The 18,099-nt window shown below is 32.2% G+C and overlaps 2 protein-coding genes across 2 annotated transcripts; one reads left to right on the top strand and one right to left on the bottom strand.

Moving 5' to 3' along the window:
- Positions 1-10,998: 10,998 nt before the first annotated feature.
- On the bottom strand, positions 10,999-14,518 carry LOC137808012 (proline-rich receptor-like protein kinase PERK9). Its single transcript, XM_068608899.1, has 4 exons — positions 13,655-14,518; positions 12,948-13,208; positions 11,992-12,864; positions 10,999-11,593 (listed from the first exon to the last, which is right to left on the bottom strand). Exons 1-4 carry the CDS (start codon positions 14,079-14,081, stop codon positions 11,109-11,111), a joined length of 2,046 nt encoding a protein of 681 aa, XP_068465000.1. The 5' UTR covers positions 14,082-14,518; the 3' UTR covers positions 10,999-11,108.
- Positions 14,519-17,144: 2,626 nt separating this feature from the next.
- On the top strand, positions 17,145-17,781 carry LOC137805946 (putative calcium-binding protein CML13). Its single transcript, XM_068605821.2, has one exon. The coding sequence runs from the start codon at positions 17,212-17,214 to the stop codon at positions 17,653-17,655; it is 444 nt and encodes a 147-aa protein (XP_068461922.1). The 5' UTR covers positions 17,145-17,211; the 3' UTR covers positions 17,656-17,781.
- The last annotated feature ends 318 nt before the right edge of the window (positions 17,782-18,099 follow it).

The following is an 18,099-nucleotide window of genomic DNA, read 5'->3' as shown; positions in this document are numbered from 1 at the left end:
CAATATTACATAATACTTACAATAGAGATATATATCAACAATTTTGTATATCGATATTTATGTTAAACAAAAAATTATACTAACCAAGATTAAACTAATGTTAATACATTTTTGGTAAAATTTAACTCTAATACAAATATTAGTGTATAATTGTTTTTTTATATGTAAATATTGAACCCATATTAAAAAATTTACAGCAATTTACGTAGTCTGTTAAACCCAATGATACCGCAGAATAAAAACAATAAGATATATACTTGATTTTAATTATATGTATCTTCTGTAATAAAAAAGAAACATTAGTATAAATTGATTAGGACTTTGGTTATTAAACCATTCAATTTGATTATTAATGAAATCAGTGACAATAATCAACAAATTAAAGAGGATCAGACAAATACTTAATTTTATTTTATCTTTTTTATAAATTATGATTAAAGTTTTTTTTTATCAACAATAAATAATAAATTAAATATATACCAAGATGATTCAATCCTTATATAAATCTTAATAACTTCACGACACTAACTCTAAAACTATCCAACACAAATTAGATCACTTAAATCTTTACCAATTAATTCATAATTAGTTGATAAAATAATATAGAAGTCATGATGGTCTAATTATTAACCAAGTTACTGTAATAACTAAAAAGAACAGAATAAATGATTTTTTTTTATTACAATGTATCGTACCAAACTTTTAATGTTGAATAGTTACAAAAGGACATAAAATAATTTAAATCCCAACATGTTACCGCAAACTAATTTCATATATATATATATATATATATATATATATATATATATGTAATTGCATACTTCTTTTAATTTAAATAAATCCCTTAATACCATCAATTATAAAAGATCTCTCAAATAGAAACCTCAAGATATATTTTCCTATTAACACAATTGTTGACTTTACAACATTTTTATAAAGCAATTAGAGGCACGCATAAACACTAGAATTATCTCTTTGTTTACTATGAAAGGCATAACATGGCCCAAAATACCAAGACTTTTTATGGTGTATTTCTTTTGGTGATTTAGACTTATATAACTCTACCTTGATTATAACTTGAACAAAGGTTTTCTTTAAGAAGATGTATTTTCTCATAAAGAGATTCACATATAAACATAATATGATCATAAAATTACTTAGAGATGTTAAAGAATAGAAAAGGCTTTTGGTTTGATTTAGAAATATCACATTTAAATCTAAGTGATACATATGATAGCATATTATTTCAATATAGAATCCTAAGAGCTTATAGATCACCTAATCTCTATTATAATTCGCTAATATTGGTAATGATTAAAATAAATATTTTAGAAATATAAAAGATATAATTGGCTAAGTAAAATGCTTTTGACTTGTGAGACCCAATTTAAAAGAAAAAAACAATACTCAAGTCTCTCAAACTTTTAATGGAGAAACCCTAGTTTGGTCATTATAACTTGTGTCTCACAAATCTAGATTCAAGTCTTTTGAATCCACGTTCCTAATTTACTTTGTTTTTTGTTTATAAGCTTATTTTAATTAATCTAGTTCATTGTCACCGACTTAATCACCTTAATTCAATTTTAAAGTCCTAAATTGAATATTTTCTTTGATTTTAATGGATAAACAACTTACACAAACAATCTTAAGATCATGTCCAATGTATTGAATTTTGTATTAAGGTTTTCATTTCATTAACTTTGACATTGAATTTATGTTAGAGTATTTTATGAGTAGACTTTGTTGTTGTTTTAAAATATTATTGACTAAAGATTTTGAAGAGGTTTATGACTTTTTCACACTTTCAAACCACCTTTCCCTTCTCATTTCTTAAACCTCACTCTTTCCTTCCTTCAAACATAAATTGCTCAATAATAATCAAATTCCATTCTTCACAAAACTATTAAAAATCTTTGTTGATTTCAATAGTGGTCAAAGAAGCAATTAAAGATAAAAAAAATAGACAAGGGTGAAATCTGAATGTGATCTGTGCTCAAGAATAACATAGTCTTAGAAAACATCTTCATTTTGAACAAAATCTTAAAGGGAGAACAAAAATGTTATATAGTGATCACGTGAATGTTTTGTTTATGAATCAACGCCTCAAATTATATATTTAGGCTCATATACCTTAGCATAAATCACTTCCACCATCACATTTACTCTAAGCCCTCTTTCAAAACCTCTTTTACAATTAATTTATTTCTTATTAATTATTTTGGATTATTAACAATAAAGAAAACAAGACAAAGAGAGAAAAAAAATTGTTTCATTGAACGATAAAACACATTGAGAATATGTATGATAAAATAATTGTACCCTTTATTAATAACTGCACACCTTTGCACACTTTTGTTTTGGGCCTTCCTTTTTGGGCTTTTGTTTTTCTCTTTGTAATCTGTGTTTTGCTGTTTGACATGTACATATATATACTCTTATGGATCCAATAATAATCAGTTTTTCTGTGCCATTAAGTTTCACAATTCAGACTTCTTCCCTCTCTCTGTTCTCTGTTCTCTCTCCCCCTCTGTTTAGGGTTTTTCATCCTCTATTGGTTGGTGCCTTGGGTGATTGCTATCTCTTTGCCATGGCGGTTAATCGCATTATGGTATCAGAGCTCTTCAATTGAAGAGCTCTGTTGCGCACTCTGAAAACTTTCTTTTCTTTTTATTCTTCTTGAATTTATTTTCCTTGTTTCTCTGTTTGCAGCAATGGCAGAAGAACGCGTCGCTTCTTCGTCTCAACCCGATCCGGCGAACAGCTACCTCTACCTTCATCCTAGCGAGAACCCCGCTGCTCCGCTCGTCTCACCGGTGCTGGACGCTTCCAATTACCACTCCTGGAGCCGCTCGATCTTGACGGCACTGAACGCTAAAAACAAAGTGGAGTTCGTTCTTGGAACGCATCCTTGCCCAGAAAAAGACCATCAAAATTTCTCAGTTTGGAACAGATGCAATAATATGGTAGTCTCATGGTTAGTACACTCCGTCTCTTTACCTATTCGGCAAAGCATTATTTGGATGGATAGTGCCCTAGACATCTGGAATGACTTGAAAACTAGATACTCTCAGGGTGACCTATCTAGAATTTCCGATCTTCAAGTAGAAGTAGCTTCTTTAAATCAGGGGGATTTATCTGTGACTGAGTATTTTACAAAATTAAGGATAATTTGGGACGAGTTGGACAACTTTAGGCCTATCCCCATGTGCACATGTTCTGTAAAATGTTCCTGTTTAGTTAATTCTATCATAAGTCAAAGAAAGTGTGAAGATTATGCCATGCAATTTTTGAGAGGGTTAAATGACCAATATAGTAATGTTAGATCACACGTTCTTCTCATGGAACCCATTCCACCTATATCAAAGATCTTTTCTCTCGTTGCTCAGCAAGAAAGACAATTAGCAAACCATATTTCTGTTAGCATATCTAGTATTAACAGTGTTGATTCCACTAGGACATCCTCCTCTACTCTGTGCACTTTTTGTGGTAAGCATGGGCACACTGAAAATGTTTGTTTTAAAAGAGTTGGGTTCCCTCATCAAGACAATAGGAACTCCAAACCTAACACTAGAAAGGTATGCACGCACTGTAACAGAAATGGTCACACTGTGGATACCTGTTACAAGAAACATGGCTACCCTCCTGGGTACAAATACTATAGCAGCAATAGGACTAGTCAGATTAACAGTCTTGTTACTACTGATGGTGTTTCCTCTGAGCCTTGTCTTAAAGAACAGGAAAAACGTGATTACCATCTCACTGCACATCAAATTCAAATTATCAATGATGTTCTGAGGCAAAACAGCAATGACACTCCGCCTAATCCTATTCAAGTGAATCAAGTGGGCTCCTTCTCTGCAGACTCCAATACACATGAGTCTTCAACAGGTAAGCACTTCTTCTCCTCTTTAAATCATAGTCATAATTCTTGGATCGTTGACTCTGGCGCCACTGATCACGTTTGTACTGTCTTGTCTGCTTTCACCTCTTATAAAACTATCAAACCTGTTTTGATCAACTTACCAAATGGCCAACATGTTTTTGCAAACTATTCAGGGACAGTCGTTTTTACAAATAAATTTTATCTTCTTGATGTGTTGTATATCCCTCAATTTGCATGCAACCTTATATCTGCTTCTAAATTGTCTCTACACTTAAAATGTAACTTGATCTTTTCCCCCACACACTGTCTTATACAGGACAACCTCTCCAAAGAGCATATTGGTTTAGCTAATGCCAAAGCTGGCTTGTACATCTTTAACTCTTCTATTTTTCACACTGCCACACACCACTTTATTCCTTCTGTCTCCTGCACTGTTACGGAAAATAATTTGTGGCATTATAGAATGGGGCATCCCTCTGATGAAAGGTTGCATGTCTTGAAAAGTCAATACCCTTTTGTTTTTGCTGATAAAACTCATATGTGTGATATTTGTAATCGTGCAAAACAAAGAAAACTTCCCTTTACTCTAAGCACCTCTCACACTACTGCTATATTTGATATCATTCATGTAGATATTTGGGGACCCTGTTCTGCTACATCTATGCAAGGTTTTCGTTATTTTTTGACCATTGTAGATGATTTTTCTCGTTATACATGGACTATATTGTTGCATGCAAAATCTGAAGTTCGCACCCATCTCATAAATTTTTTTGCTTATGCTGAAAATCAATTTAAAACAACCATAAAATGCATTCGTTCTGATAATGGTGTTGAATTTGCCATGAAAATTTTTTTTGCTTCCAAAGGCACAGTTGATGACTTTTTACGGCAAGTGCACCGCGTTTGTCAGAAGTAATAATTGTCCCTAAGGACGGATATCGATCCCACAAAGAACAGTGAATTATCGAGTACAATATTCGCTAAATATAACAACAGAACAATAAAAAGTATATTGAAAGTGGTTGTGTTGGCGATGATCAATAAGAAAACAGACAAAGAATTAATTGTTTCAATTGGAAAAATAGGGATTAGGTTTCGTCTCTCTCCCTCTCATGTATTTTGATTAGCATGTCAATATTAAGTTCTTTAACTGAAATTGATGCCCGTATAAAAATCATTTATATCGATTCCTCGCATATAAAATCCTTAAGAATGTTCCCTAACTATCGATCCCTCGCATAATTATAAGAACAACTTAAAACGAAGCTCAGACGTTAATAGCAATTAACATTTCAAGTTTATTCCTAGCACTCAAATATGTTAAGTATTGTGGTTTAGGTCCGAACCCTAAAAATACCTCTCGGTCATATTTAAGATTCTCAATTTGTCACGGAAAATTAAAAGTAAAACAACAATACCAATAATCAATCAAAAACTGAATATTAATATATAAGATATCACCTCAATACATAAGAGTTTGAGTAGATTACTCCCAATCCCAAATGGTAGAATTAGCCACGCATACTTCTATCACCTTCCATTCTCCCAATTGGGTTACAATTCACTCTATGGTGTTTTCCTCTCAATCTGGCACCCTAAGGTTGAGCCTCTAGCCCTCTATTTATCCTAGTTTTCTAGGGTTAGACTAACGGGCTAAATGATAAAACATAAAAAAGGCCCAATCTTCATTTGTATCTTTTTCCATTCTGGGACCTTCTATCTTTATCTTTTTAGCTCAAATCATTCATCTTTAATCCAAATCTCCAATCTTCCTTAAAAATCTGCAATTAACACCAAATTTGGGAATAAAATACTCTTATTCAAATAAAGATCATAAAAAATGTAAAAAGGTATAAATTCATAAATTAGGGATTATTTTTTATGTAAATTAGCAATAAATCCTCATAAGTGTCTATATTTTAATATGAAATATTACTGAAATTAGACACTTATCAACAGTTCATCAAACTACTTGCATTGAAACCCCCCAACAAAATGGTATAGCTGAACGTAAACACCAACACATTTTAAACATCACTCGCGCTTTACTGTTTCAAGCAAATTTACCTAATATTTTTTGGGACTTCGCTGTCCAACATGCTGTTTTCCTCATAAATTGCACACCCACTCCCCTTTTACAAGATATTGCTCCATATGAAAAACTTTTTGGAAAACCTTATGATATCTCTTCCTTACGGGTTTTTGGCTGCTCCTGTTATTCTACTACCATTCATGCTAATAGAAAGAAATTAGATCCTAGATCTGTTCATGGTATATTTCTCGGCTTTCCACACAATACTAAAGGTTACATCATCTTAAATTTAAAGTATCATCGCATTGAAGTTTCAAGACATGTGATCTTTCATCAACATCATTTTCCATACATATTGAATCATGATGACAAACGGAGCCCCAACACTTTATCTTTACCCATTCCTGCTAACTATAATACATTCTGTGATGATATTTTGTTTGATTATAACTGTCACAATCATGAGCACGAGCCTCCAATCACTCACAATGACGACAACATTATTCCAACTAGACGCTCCAGCAGACAAAGACGACCCCCTACCTACTTAGAGGACTTCCAGACTTGCTTACCTGCTGCAAACACTGTAAGTAATCGGTATCCCATTCATAAATTTCTTTCCTACACTGCTCTCTCACCTTCTTTCAAAAAGACTATTTTATCTATATCTTCTAACACTGAACCAAGCACTTACACTGAGGCTTCTAAGTATCATTGTTGGAAACAAGCAATGCTCGAAGAGCTTAATGCTCTTAATGCTAACAACACATGGCAGATCACTATTCTTCCTCCAGGTAAGAAAACCATTGGCTGCAAATGGGTTTTTAAGGTAAAACACAAAGCTGATGGAACCATTGATCGCCATAAAGCACGGTTGGTAGCAAAAGGCTACACACAATTAGAAGGTCTTGATTTTTTAGATACTTTTGCTCCTGTAGCAAAACTAACCACTTTAAGACTTTTACTTGCTGTTGCCACTTCTCAAAACTGGATTCTTAAACAACTTGATGTGAATAACACTTTTCTCCATGGGGACCTCCTCGAGGAAGTCTACATGCAACCACCGCCAGGCCTCAAACTCCCATCTCCTCAACATGTTTGCAAATTACAAAGATCACTCTATGGCCTTCGCCAGGCCGGCCGCCAATGGTATGCAAAACTGTCTCAATTTTTACTTTCACATAAATACACTTTATCCTCTGTTGATCACTCTCTATTTTTACATCATAATGGACCTAACATTACCATTATTCTTGTGTATGTTGATGATCTGGTGCTTACTGGAAACGATCATGAGGAAATTGCCCATATCACCTCTCTGCTGGACACTCAATTCAAGATCAAAAACCTAGGAGACCTCACCTATTTTCTGGGCCTGGAGGTGGCCAGAAACAGCCAAGGGCTCCACATCTGTCAACGAAAATACGTATTGGACCTTCTTCATGAAACCGGCATGATCAATTCTGTTCCTATGCCTACACCCATGGTTCACTCATCTCGGCTTTCCTCCTCCGTTGGCACACGACTCAATGACATTGAAACCTCTGAATATAGAAGACTCATTGGCAAGCTCATATACCTAACCAACACACGGCCTGACATTGCCTTTGCTGTCCACAACCTCAGCCAATTTATTTCCTCTCCTACCAATCTCCATCAACAAGCTTCTTTTCGTCTTCTTCAGTACTTGAAAGGCAACCCTGGAAACGGTATCTTCTTTCACAGCAACAACACTCTCCAACTTCGCGGTTTCAGTGACTCGGATTGGGCTACCTGTCCTGAAACCCAAAAATCAGTAACCGGTTACTCCATCTTTTTGGGTGACTCTCTCGTCTCATGGAAATCCAAGAAACAACAAACCATTTCCAAAAGTTCTTCTGAAGCCGAATATAGAGCCTTAGCCACAACCACCTGCGAGATTCAATGGCTAACCTATATCCTGCAAGACCTTGGTATTTCCTATATCCAACCAGCAACCATCTATTGTGACAACCAATCTGCTATAGACATTGCCTCAAATCAAGTGTTTCATGAGCGTACCAAGCACATCGACATTGACTGTCACATCGTCCGAGACAAGATCACCGCTGGGCTTCTCAAGTTGCTTCCAATCTCTTCCTCTATGCAGATTGCGGATATCCTTACAAAACCCCTTGCTCCAACAATATACAAAGAGATCCAGTCCAAGCTGGGAATGAGAAACATATATTCCCAGCTTGAGGGGGGCTGATAAAATAATTGTACCCTTTATTAATAACTGCACACCTTTGCACACTTTTGTTTTGGGCCTTCCTTTTTGGGCTTTTGTTTTTCTCTTTGTAATCTGTGTTTTGCTGTTTGACATGTACATATATATACTCTTATGGATCCAATAATAATCAGTTTTTCTGTGCCATTAAGTTTCACAATTCAGACTTCTTCCCTCTCTCTGTTCTCTGTTCTCTCTCCCCCTCTGTTTAGGGTTTTTCATCCTCTATTGGTTGGTGCCTTGGGTGATTGCTATCTCTTTGCCATGGCGGTTAATCGCATTAATGTATCAAACAATATCCATACTTAATAAATCAGAGTCTCTGCATTGAATTCAAATTTAATTGTAACAGAAAATTGTTTAAAATATTAAAAGTTTTCATGAGAAAACTTGTTTACATTTCACCAAACACTCTCAAATACTAAAATACTAAATATTAATCTAATTATAAAAACTCCTAAACGGTCACTTAATTTTAGGATGGTAAATCGGTTCAAGACAGCTAAAAAAAAACACATAGTGGACTGTTTATTTTAATCCATTGGTATGCTTAGAACCGTGCTGCATAACCCATCCGTATGGGCCAATTGTGGGACTTGACGGGTTGACCAACATAATCCATATATTTTAAAATTTTAAAAATTTCTTTTTGCACTCCCATAATTTCTTCTTGCAGCCTTATATTCTAAAAATTCTAAAATTATATTCCAAATTCTATAATATGGAATACAAAATTGTATTGTGGATTGTGCAATCTGCAATATTGTACAATCCGAAACATAAATTTAAATTTCCAGATTCTATAATTCGAGAAGTCTCTAAATTCCACATTTCAAAATTAATGAAAAAACATTCAATGGAAAATGTCAAAGGATAATTTGAGTATTTTTTTAGGTATGGGGTGTAAGAAGAAAGGCATGGAGGTGCAGGAAGAAACTACCATCAATCCCTAATTCATAACACCTTCACGAAATTCATTTGATAATGGTTTTTTAATATTTAAAATATTTTTTTGTCTTTATGAAATGTATAGTTGTTTAGGTTTCAATACTCATCAAATGCTAAATACACTAGTCAGACCATCATTTTTTATAATAAAATTTAAATGTATTATTATTATTATTATATATTTATATTATTTTTTAAATTAGAATAGTAATCACGTATATAAATGTATTACCTTAATATATATATATATATATATATTTAATAAAATATTTTATTAATCAATTTATTAGTACGATTAAAATTTAAATTTTATTGAAAATTAGAACATCTTATTATGCATGTGTTGAAGAATAATATTGTGAGACCATTTACCTAATTCATATTAATAAGAAAATAAATAACAATGAAATAAAAAAATTATTCAAATTTTAATTTTAAATATGATTTTCATTAATTTTAAAAAAAATATTATTTTATGCAAAACTGACTAAAAAATTAATTCACATTTTCTATGTAATATGACCAACCTAACCGATATTTTATGGATGAAATGTTGGATAGGCCGACCTACTATCCTACGTGATTAGACACACAATTCAATAAATGGCCTTTCATGTTTTTTATTAGACAATTATAATTTAGACATCTTCACACATAATGCTTTGTTTGGATTAGAGGATGTGAGGGAGTGGAAAATTGAGGGTGTGGGAGAGTGGAAGTGTGAAGAAAGTTGAGGTTGTCTTGGATTGGGGTATGTTAGAATGGATGTTTAAGAAAAGTTTATAGAAATTGGTGAATGATGTGATGGTTGTAAGGATATTTTAATTATTTTTAATGGTATAAATTGTAAGATTACAAATTTATCCTTGTGTATAAAATTTTGTGTGTGTGTACATTTTAGTTAATTAAAATAATGTAAAATTTTAATTATAAATAAAATAATAAAATAATATAAAATTAAAATAATAATTATTAATATTATTATTATTTAATACATTTATTTAATTATTAATAATTTATTTTAATTAACATTATTATTTTATAAATTAATTTTACATATTATTTTTATTTAATATTTAAACATTTATATTATTAATATTAATAACAAATTTATAATATTATTATTTATTTTATTATTATATTATATTATTATAAAACCTAAAATTTCAAATCATGTATTTTATTAATTCTGATTAATAAGAAAAAAATAGATAAAAAATAAATAATTCCTATGTGACTTTCTTTCTTCTCCCTCTCCTTTCTCTACACTTATGAGAAGGAAACTTCACCCTCGAGCCATCTACTCCCCCGTCCTCTTGCACTCTCATTAATCAGCTGATACAAATAAGGGGTGACTGAGACATCCATCGTCCACTACCGTCCACCCCTAAACAAACACTACCTTAATGTTTTTTTGAACAAAGAGTGGTGATGGGTTTAGATTAAGAAAAATGAAAGAATTGAAACAAATCAACAAAATTGAAGTTTGGGTTTGCATTTTCATCCCTTTTATTTTTTATTTTATAAATAAATCAAATCATTTGATCTACTCACAATATAAAATTAAATTTAGCATGTAGTAATTTTCCCAAGTCATCGTAGGTAAATTATGTAAAAATTAGCGTTTAAATTGGAATGATCTACTAATACTTCGATTAAAATCACTGATTTTAAAATATTAAAAGATTGGATGTCTTTATTTAAAAAAAATCAACTGAATAAAGGTATTTCTAATGAAAATAACTCACATATATTAAAACAATATTATTTGGGATCTTCATATATTAAAAAATGTTATTGTGATCTTTATATATTGAAAAATGTATGTATTTATTTTTTTACCATCTATCATCTAAAGTTACCACTGGATTTCCATGGATTTGTGGATTTACAGTAAAAGAGTATCCTTCAACAAAATCAATGTCCAGAGTAAACAATTATTTGGCAGAAGTTATGTTATGAGTATGCAAAAGAAAAAGAAAGAACAAGTGCTTAGATTATGATGAATGGACAAAAAGCATGGTCAGCTCTTCAATGACCTCCACCATGGTTGGCCTTTGCTCTGGCAGTTCATGGGTGCACCCAATTGCAAGCTTTGAAAGAATTGCAGCTTCAGATTTAGAATAATCTCCCTTCAGATTTGTGTCAACAAAATCTTCAAATTTAAAAGCTTCAACTGCCGCCCGGATTGAACCCCCTATCAATGCCTTTCCAGAGAGAAGTTGAAGGACAATAACCCCAAATGCGTATATATCACTCTTCTCAGTAAAGCATCCAGTAGTAATATATTCTGGTGCCAGGTATCCCATGGCAGCACTTGCTTTAAGAGCTGAGAAAACTACATCATCTGCAAGAAGCTTGGGGAGCCCAGCATCCATGATCAAGGGGTTAAATTCATTGTCTAGAATAACCTTTTCAACTGAAACGTTTTGGTGTACTATTGTGGGCTTGCTTGCTTCGTTGCTGTGCAAATAACCAATTCCTGCTCATAAAGGAAAACTCAATATCAAACACAAGAAAATATTGAGTCATTATCTACAATGTTGGAACATGATGAAGAACACATATAAGAAATAAGAACATTTTATAAGTTAAATTTATAAGGATAGGTTAAATTTATAGATCAAATTTATTAGGCTGAGTTTGACTTTCCAAGATTTTGAGAAAAATAACATATCATGTACAGATTAATCAAGATCATGATGAGCAAATTAGTCGCAATTACAATGATGATTCTGCACTACTTAATAATTTTGTCTAGAGTTCAGATAGTTTGCACGAGTTTCCCTGCTAAAACTTCATTACTTTAATTGTAAAATAAAGTAGACACTATCTAGAGTAGCATCTGATGCAGAAATGAGAGAAGGGAAAAGAGCGAACCTTTTGCAATACCCCTGATGATAGAAACCCTCTTGGACCATTCAAGTACACTGTCACTTCCATCTTCCTTGTCAAGATATTGAGACAGATTACCCCTGGTGGCAAAGTCGTAGACAAAATACCATTCCCCTCTGCTTCTTGAGTAACAGAAACCTTTCATCTTAACAATATTTTCATGTCTCAGAGTGGTTAATAGGATCAACCCCTTCAAAAATTCATCTTCCTCGGTTTTGCAGCAAGTCACGCTAATGCTTCTAATAGCCACAAGAGAACCGTCTCTATGAACACCTTTATAGACTGCTGAGAGTTTGCTCTTACCCAATAGATTGGCCTCAGAAAGGTGCTGCGTTGCTGATTCTATCTCATCAATATTAAATCTAAAACGGTGCAAATATTCAAGGGATAATCCATTTGCATTTTGACCATCAGCCGGTGAGTCCATACCATTATAATAATTCTCAAGATTAACAAGTGGAGATGAACTTCTATAGAAATCTTTAGGCAGGTAAGGACTAAGTTGGCTTTCAGAACAATCTGATGTGTTCCTAACCCTCTCCCTTTGGCGGCGGTATCTGACAAATATGAAAATTCCAGAGCTTAAGAATGTAATTATGGTAGTTGTAACACTTGCTGCAATGACAAGATGAAGAAACCCTCTTGATTTTGAGCAATGGATCTGGTTACTCTGCGAGTGGGTATTTGCAGGATTCGTCAAAGTTACTGAGGGATTATTATTTAAGGATATATTTGGGGAACTAATCTGACCAATGCCTAATATTTTATCACTGTTGCAAGCTTTCAAAGTAGAAAACCCTACTGCGCAGAGATCTGGGTTGTTTTCACCTTTGAATCCTTCCCCTAATCTCTTCAATGCTTCATTTTCATTTTAAAGTAGAATCAGTATACATCCAAATGTATAAAACCAGTTGAATAGTAAAATAAGAATAAAGGCATACCAGAAGGAACAGTCCCTGAAAGAGAATTGTTTTGAATATCTAGAACTTCCAAGTTTGCAATATCAGCTAGTGTTGCAGGGATTATGCCATTGAAGTTGTTAGAGCTCAAATATAGCATCTTTAGCTTCTCCAAGCTACCCAAGGTTAGAGGAATCTGACCAGTTAATTTGTTATGTTGCAAAGACATAGCATTAAGCTGCTTCAATGAACCCAGTTCCTTAGGTATCTTCCCCTCTAACTGGTTATAGCCTAACTGCAGCACTAAAAGAATGAAGAGCAAGGGAATTTGGATTAACATAAAGCACTCTAACTAAAACCTCTCAAACTTGATACCAGGTACTGGTAGGATCGTTAAAAATCAATTACAAGGGGACTAATTAGGTTCATTCACTTTTAACACAAGTGGACTGAATAATGCATACTAAAAAATAAGCATGGAATGCAGAAGTACATTTACAGTTCTGATCACGCAACTTGGAAGCTGGACTAAGTCAAATCCATATCATAATAGTTGTCACGCAACTTAACTGACAGAGTGTTCGGCTCATAATTCACATAATTTAAACCAATACAATTCCTTTCCCCTTTAAAGGTATTCAACTCGAAGCAATTAATAGAATTTAAGAATATGCAATGAAGCTTCGTTTTCTGTAGATAACTTGATGCACCAAACTAAAGGATAAACTAACACAAAACTATATACTAACCTTGGAGGCTAGTCATGTTCCCGATATCAGGAGGAATAGTTCCAGATAGATAATTAACATTGAGATAGAGGTCGAGCAATTCTTTTAGATTTGCAATCTCTCTGGGTATGTCCCCAGAGAGACGGTTGAATTGTAGGTATAGACCTGACAAGCATCTGAGTTCAGCCACTGCTGGAGAGACACGGCCAGAAAGACCTCTTCCTGGCAATGATATATTGGCCACTTTGTTATGCTGGTTGCACGCAACCCCCAAGAACGAACCACTGCATGGATCACCATCACTGGTCCATGAGCCAAGGAGCGTGTCCTCTGGGTCCAGAGATTTTTTGAGGTCCATCAGAGCTCTTAGCTCTGCATTTCCACGAACCAGGTGTGAACTGGAAAGTGCAACCAACAGACACAGAAGGAGGAGATGAAGGAAATTCATTTCCAGTTCTGGAGGGAAAATTCTCCAGAACTAAACAGAAAGAGAGGCACTCATGTGAGTTTTTGTCTCAAAGATTCTAAGTGTGGTTTGGGGTTGTTGGTCAATAGTCACCCAGCATGACTTTGTTAGTCTTTGTTTTGTAGATTTCATCTAAGACACTGAATGTGATAACTTAGTTTGTGCTTGTGCATAGAGAATGAAGTGGAGAAAGGGAACGGTTTGAAAGAGAGAAAATATGAAATTAATTAACTTTATGAGTTGCTGACAGACAGGTTGGTACACACTGCATTTCCAAGAAGAGATGACGGTCAGCAGAGGATGGTTGCCACTGTACACAGAGCGTTTTTCTGCAGTAGAATATTAAAGCAATAATGAATGATTTTGGTAGTGTGGACCACCTCACTTTGACTATTTGTTTTTCAACTTTCCCATTTGACTATAAAAAATGAAAGTGTTGCTAGCTAAATATGATTTTTTTTCTTTCTTTGTAAATAAATTATCTAGTTTAATTTAGGAACTTACATTGTAAGGAGGAGAGAAATATTATCTTTTTTTTATATCAATTTACGTGACAAGACGAAGCATGATAATAGTGGCATGATATCACTCACCATGATATGTGAATTTAAATATAAACTAAATCATTGTATTATTTTGAACGAAGATAGATAAAATGTATAAATGAATATGATGGTTAGAAGAATTAGTGTGAAAAAGGAGAAACGTGTGGATGATTGTAGTAGCTAAGCTTAAATTATGGCTTTAGAAAGGCATATTTTGCCATGATTAAATATTTTGAAGTGGAAAAAGGGAGGGTAGTGGTGAGTGAGTGATGATCCTTTTCAATGCTCTCCACTTTACCAAACACCATTTGGCATTTGGCCATTAGTATGAATAAAGTATAATTTTGTTTATAAGAGAAAGTTTTGGTACTGCTATGGGAAAAACTAATGGCGGACTTTCCATTTTGTTTTTGTTTGTTTGTGGTGAAAGAGACGTTAGTTGTCCTCAAGTCAAGACTACATCAAACTTAAAAATCATGTTGCCACTCAATCTCTGCCACCATTCTCGATACCATTGGGATAAGGAAACATACACAGGTCTAGCAAAATTCAGACAGAATATTTGTAAAAGAAAAATTAAAATAATTTACACCTATTTATATATATATATATATATAAACTTTTTAACATATTTTCTCACACATACGATAATTTGTATATGAAATTGTATATTTATAAATTATCTTATAAATTTAACAAATTTTTATTATGGTAAATTTTAAATTATTTTAATTAATATTATATTAATATCAGTCTTATCATTTAAATATTTCGTAACAAATTCACATTATTTTAGGAACAAATTAGCGTCACACTTGAAGAGAGAACCACATTAGACTTCAGAACAATACCTGCATTAGGCACAATAGTAGACTTTTTAGCGACAACATCATCCACCAGAGTAACATCTATTAGATGCCATGTAATGCAACATTTTTGTCCAAAGCCAACTCACTTGAGTAGTACAATTGGTCACTGCCACTACATTTTCTAAACCGGAAAGGGAATCAAAACAATTTTCCAAGGTCAGATCATTAGAGACAGTTTTAGATGGAACTCTTTTGTCAATAATAGGCAGAGAATCCTTTTCTTGTATCAAATCTTTTGACTCATGAACACTCTCCAACAAAGGCATATCAACAAAAATATCATCCTAAGATCCGAACCTAGTCCTTATATCATCAATAGGGTTAGCAACAACAAATAATTTTTATTAACTTTCTGAACTACAACAACAAGAGGTACAACGATATCCTTAACAGATACAACAACATCAGAATATGAAAAAAATTCTTAACAGATTGTTAATTTTGTATATTTCACCAAATAATGAGATTCACAACAAATCTCATCAAGATGACAAATGATCATACACATATAGTGTGTGTCTAAAGTCATTCCATACAAATTATTTCGTATGTAAAATATATTATCATTGCTTTTATTATTACTATTAATATTAATATAATGATAGTAACATTAAAAAAATATTAATAATAATAATATGCATAATCATTATATACTGATTTGTATTTAGTCATTAAATATGAATATTCTGTATATATATTTTTTATATTATTATTATTTTTTCATATAAATAATATTAAAATTAATAAAATAATAATAATAATGTATCTAATCATTAAATTATTTTTGTAAGTATTGCAAATAGTGATTACATTAAGATTATTTCGTATATAGATTTTTATAAATTATTGTTATTTTTATTATTATTATTATTAGTAATAATATTATTTATTATAATAATAATATTACTTTATTAATAAAATAATACTAATGTTATTATTATTTTAGTAATAATAATACTAATATTAATTAATAATAATATTATTTTTATTTTTTTAATAATATTAATCTTAATATTATTAATATGAATATTAATATTAATGTATTATTATTAATATGAATATTAATATTAATGTATTATTATTAATAATATTAATATTATCATTTGTGTTAATATATTTTTTGTTATTATTAAAAATATTACTAATAATATTTCTATTACTATTTTTAATATTAATAGTAATAATAATAATCATAATAATAATAATATTATCAATATTGATATTAATAATTATAATAATAATAGTTATTATAATAATAATAATAATAACCATAATATAATAACTAAGTTTGTTTTAGTGTAATGATTAGATGTTGTATCTTAATTCATAGACTGAGTTTGATTCCCTTCAACATTAAATTGTTAGTAACAATAGTAAAAATAATAATATACATTACAATACGGGCCAATAATAACGTTTAAACTCTTTGTATAGCGTAAATAGCAAGATTATTTATTAAAGTAAAATAAGCGTTCATTCTTGTTTTATAATCCCTTAGTTTATTTTGGTAAATATAAAATTAAATGTAATAATTTGTGCTCTGAACTGCAATTTGTGGTGTGATAACAAGATGTGGCTAATCCATGAGTTAATATTATTAATTTAATTTATTTTAAAGTGAGACATTGGGGGAAACTAGAAAAGGAGAGTTGGATTGATTTTAGGATTAGACGAGAAAAGGAGTAAAGTTGAGAAAAAATGGGTAAAGACTTAAGCGATGAACAAGTTAGCGCGATGAAGGAAGCTTTCACGTTGTTCGATACAAACCGTAATGGTCGGATCGCTCCATCGGAGCTTGGTATCTTGATGCGATCTTTGGGTGGGAACCCAACCGAAGCCCAATTAAAGGCCATTGTGGCTGAAGAAAAACTCACCAGTCCCTTTGATTTCTCACAGTTTTTGGATCTAATGGCAAAACATTTGAAGGTTGAGCCTTTCGATCGTCAGCTTCGTGATGCCTTCAAGGTCATCGACAAGGATTCCACTGGCTTCGTCTCTGTCACTGAGCTTCGTCATATTCTCACCTGCATTGGTGAAAAACTCGAACCTTCTGAGTTTGACGAATGGATCAATGACGCTAGTGTCATCACTGATGGTAAGATCCGCTACGAAGATTTCATCACCAAAATGATCGCTAAGTGAGATCAAATTGCCCATTCTATTTCTTTTCAATTCAGATTCATTGTCATTTATTTCTCATGTAACGTCCATTTTCTTCACTGAACCAATTCCTTAATTCAGTTATCTTTAAATGTTTTCATTTAGTAATTTACTATTACTATGGTTAGTAATTAATAAGGTTGTTTATACTAGTTATAATTGTTTCTCTGCTATAATTCAAGAAATGTGTACGATTGTTCAACATCATAGGAATTATTCGTTCTTGTCTCTGTATATATGTGTATCATCACACTTGAAACATAAATCATTCTATAATGTGTATGAGGAGTGAAGATGGTTGTTTGCGAAATTTAGATTCTCTGTCTCTCTAACTTACGATTCTTGATCATGTTCTTGCCATTTTGAAAACTGCTTCTAAATAAGCCTTAAGTTTGGTCTCGGATGATCTAAAACTATTTATGTCTT

The sequence above is a fragment of the Phaseolus vulgaris genome, chromosome 3 (assembly GCF_051622355.1).
Source record: "Phaseolus vulgaris cultivar YP4 chromosome 3, ASM5162235v1, whole genome shotgun sequence".
Lineage (NCBI taxonomy): Eukaryota > Viridiplantae > Streptophyta > Magnoliopsida > Fabales > Fabaceae > Phaseolus > Phaseolus vulgaris.
Note: the sequence above shows the minus strand (reverse complement) of the source record. Positions and strands in the feature narration are given on the sequence as shown.

Coding starts and splice junctions, on each gene's coding strand:
- LOC137808012 (XM_068608899.1), bottom strand. CDS start 14,081: ATGAATTTCCTTCATCTCCTCCTTCTGTGTCTGTTGGTTGCACTTTCC. Junction 12,865..12,947: donor TTCAGGGACTGTTCCTTCTG/GTATGCCTTTAT, acceptor ATGAAAATGAAG/CATTGAAGAGATTAGGGGAA. Junction 11,594..11,991: donor CATCAGGGGTATTGCAAAAG/GTTCGCTCTTTT, acceptor CTTTATGAGCAG/GAATTGGTTATTTGCACAGC.
- LOC137805946 (XM_068605821.2), top strand. CDS start 17,212: ATGGGTAAAGACTTAAGCGATGAACAAGTTAGCGCGATGAAGGAAGCT.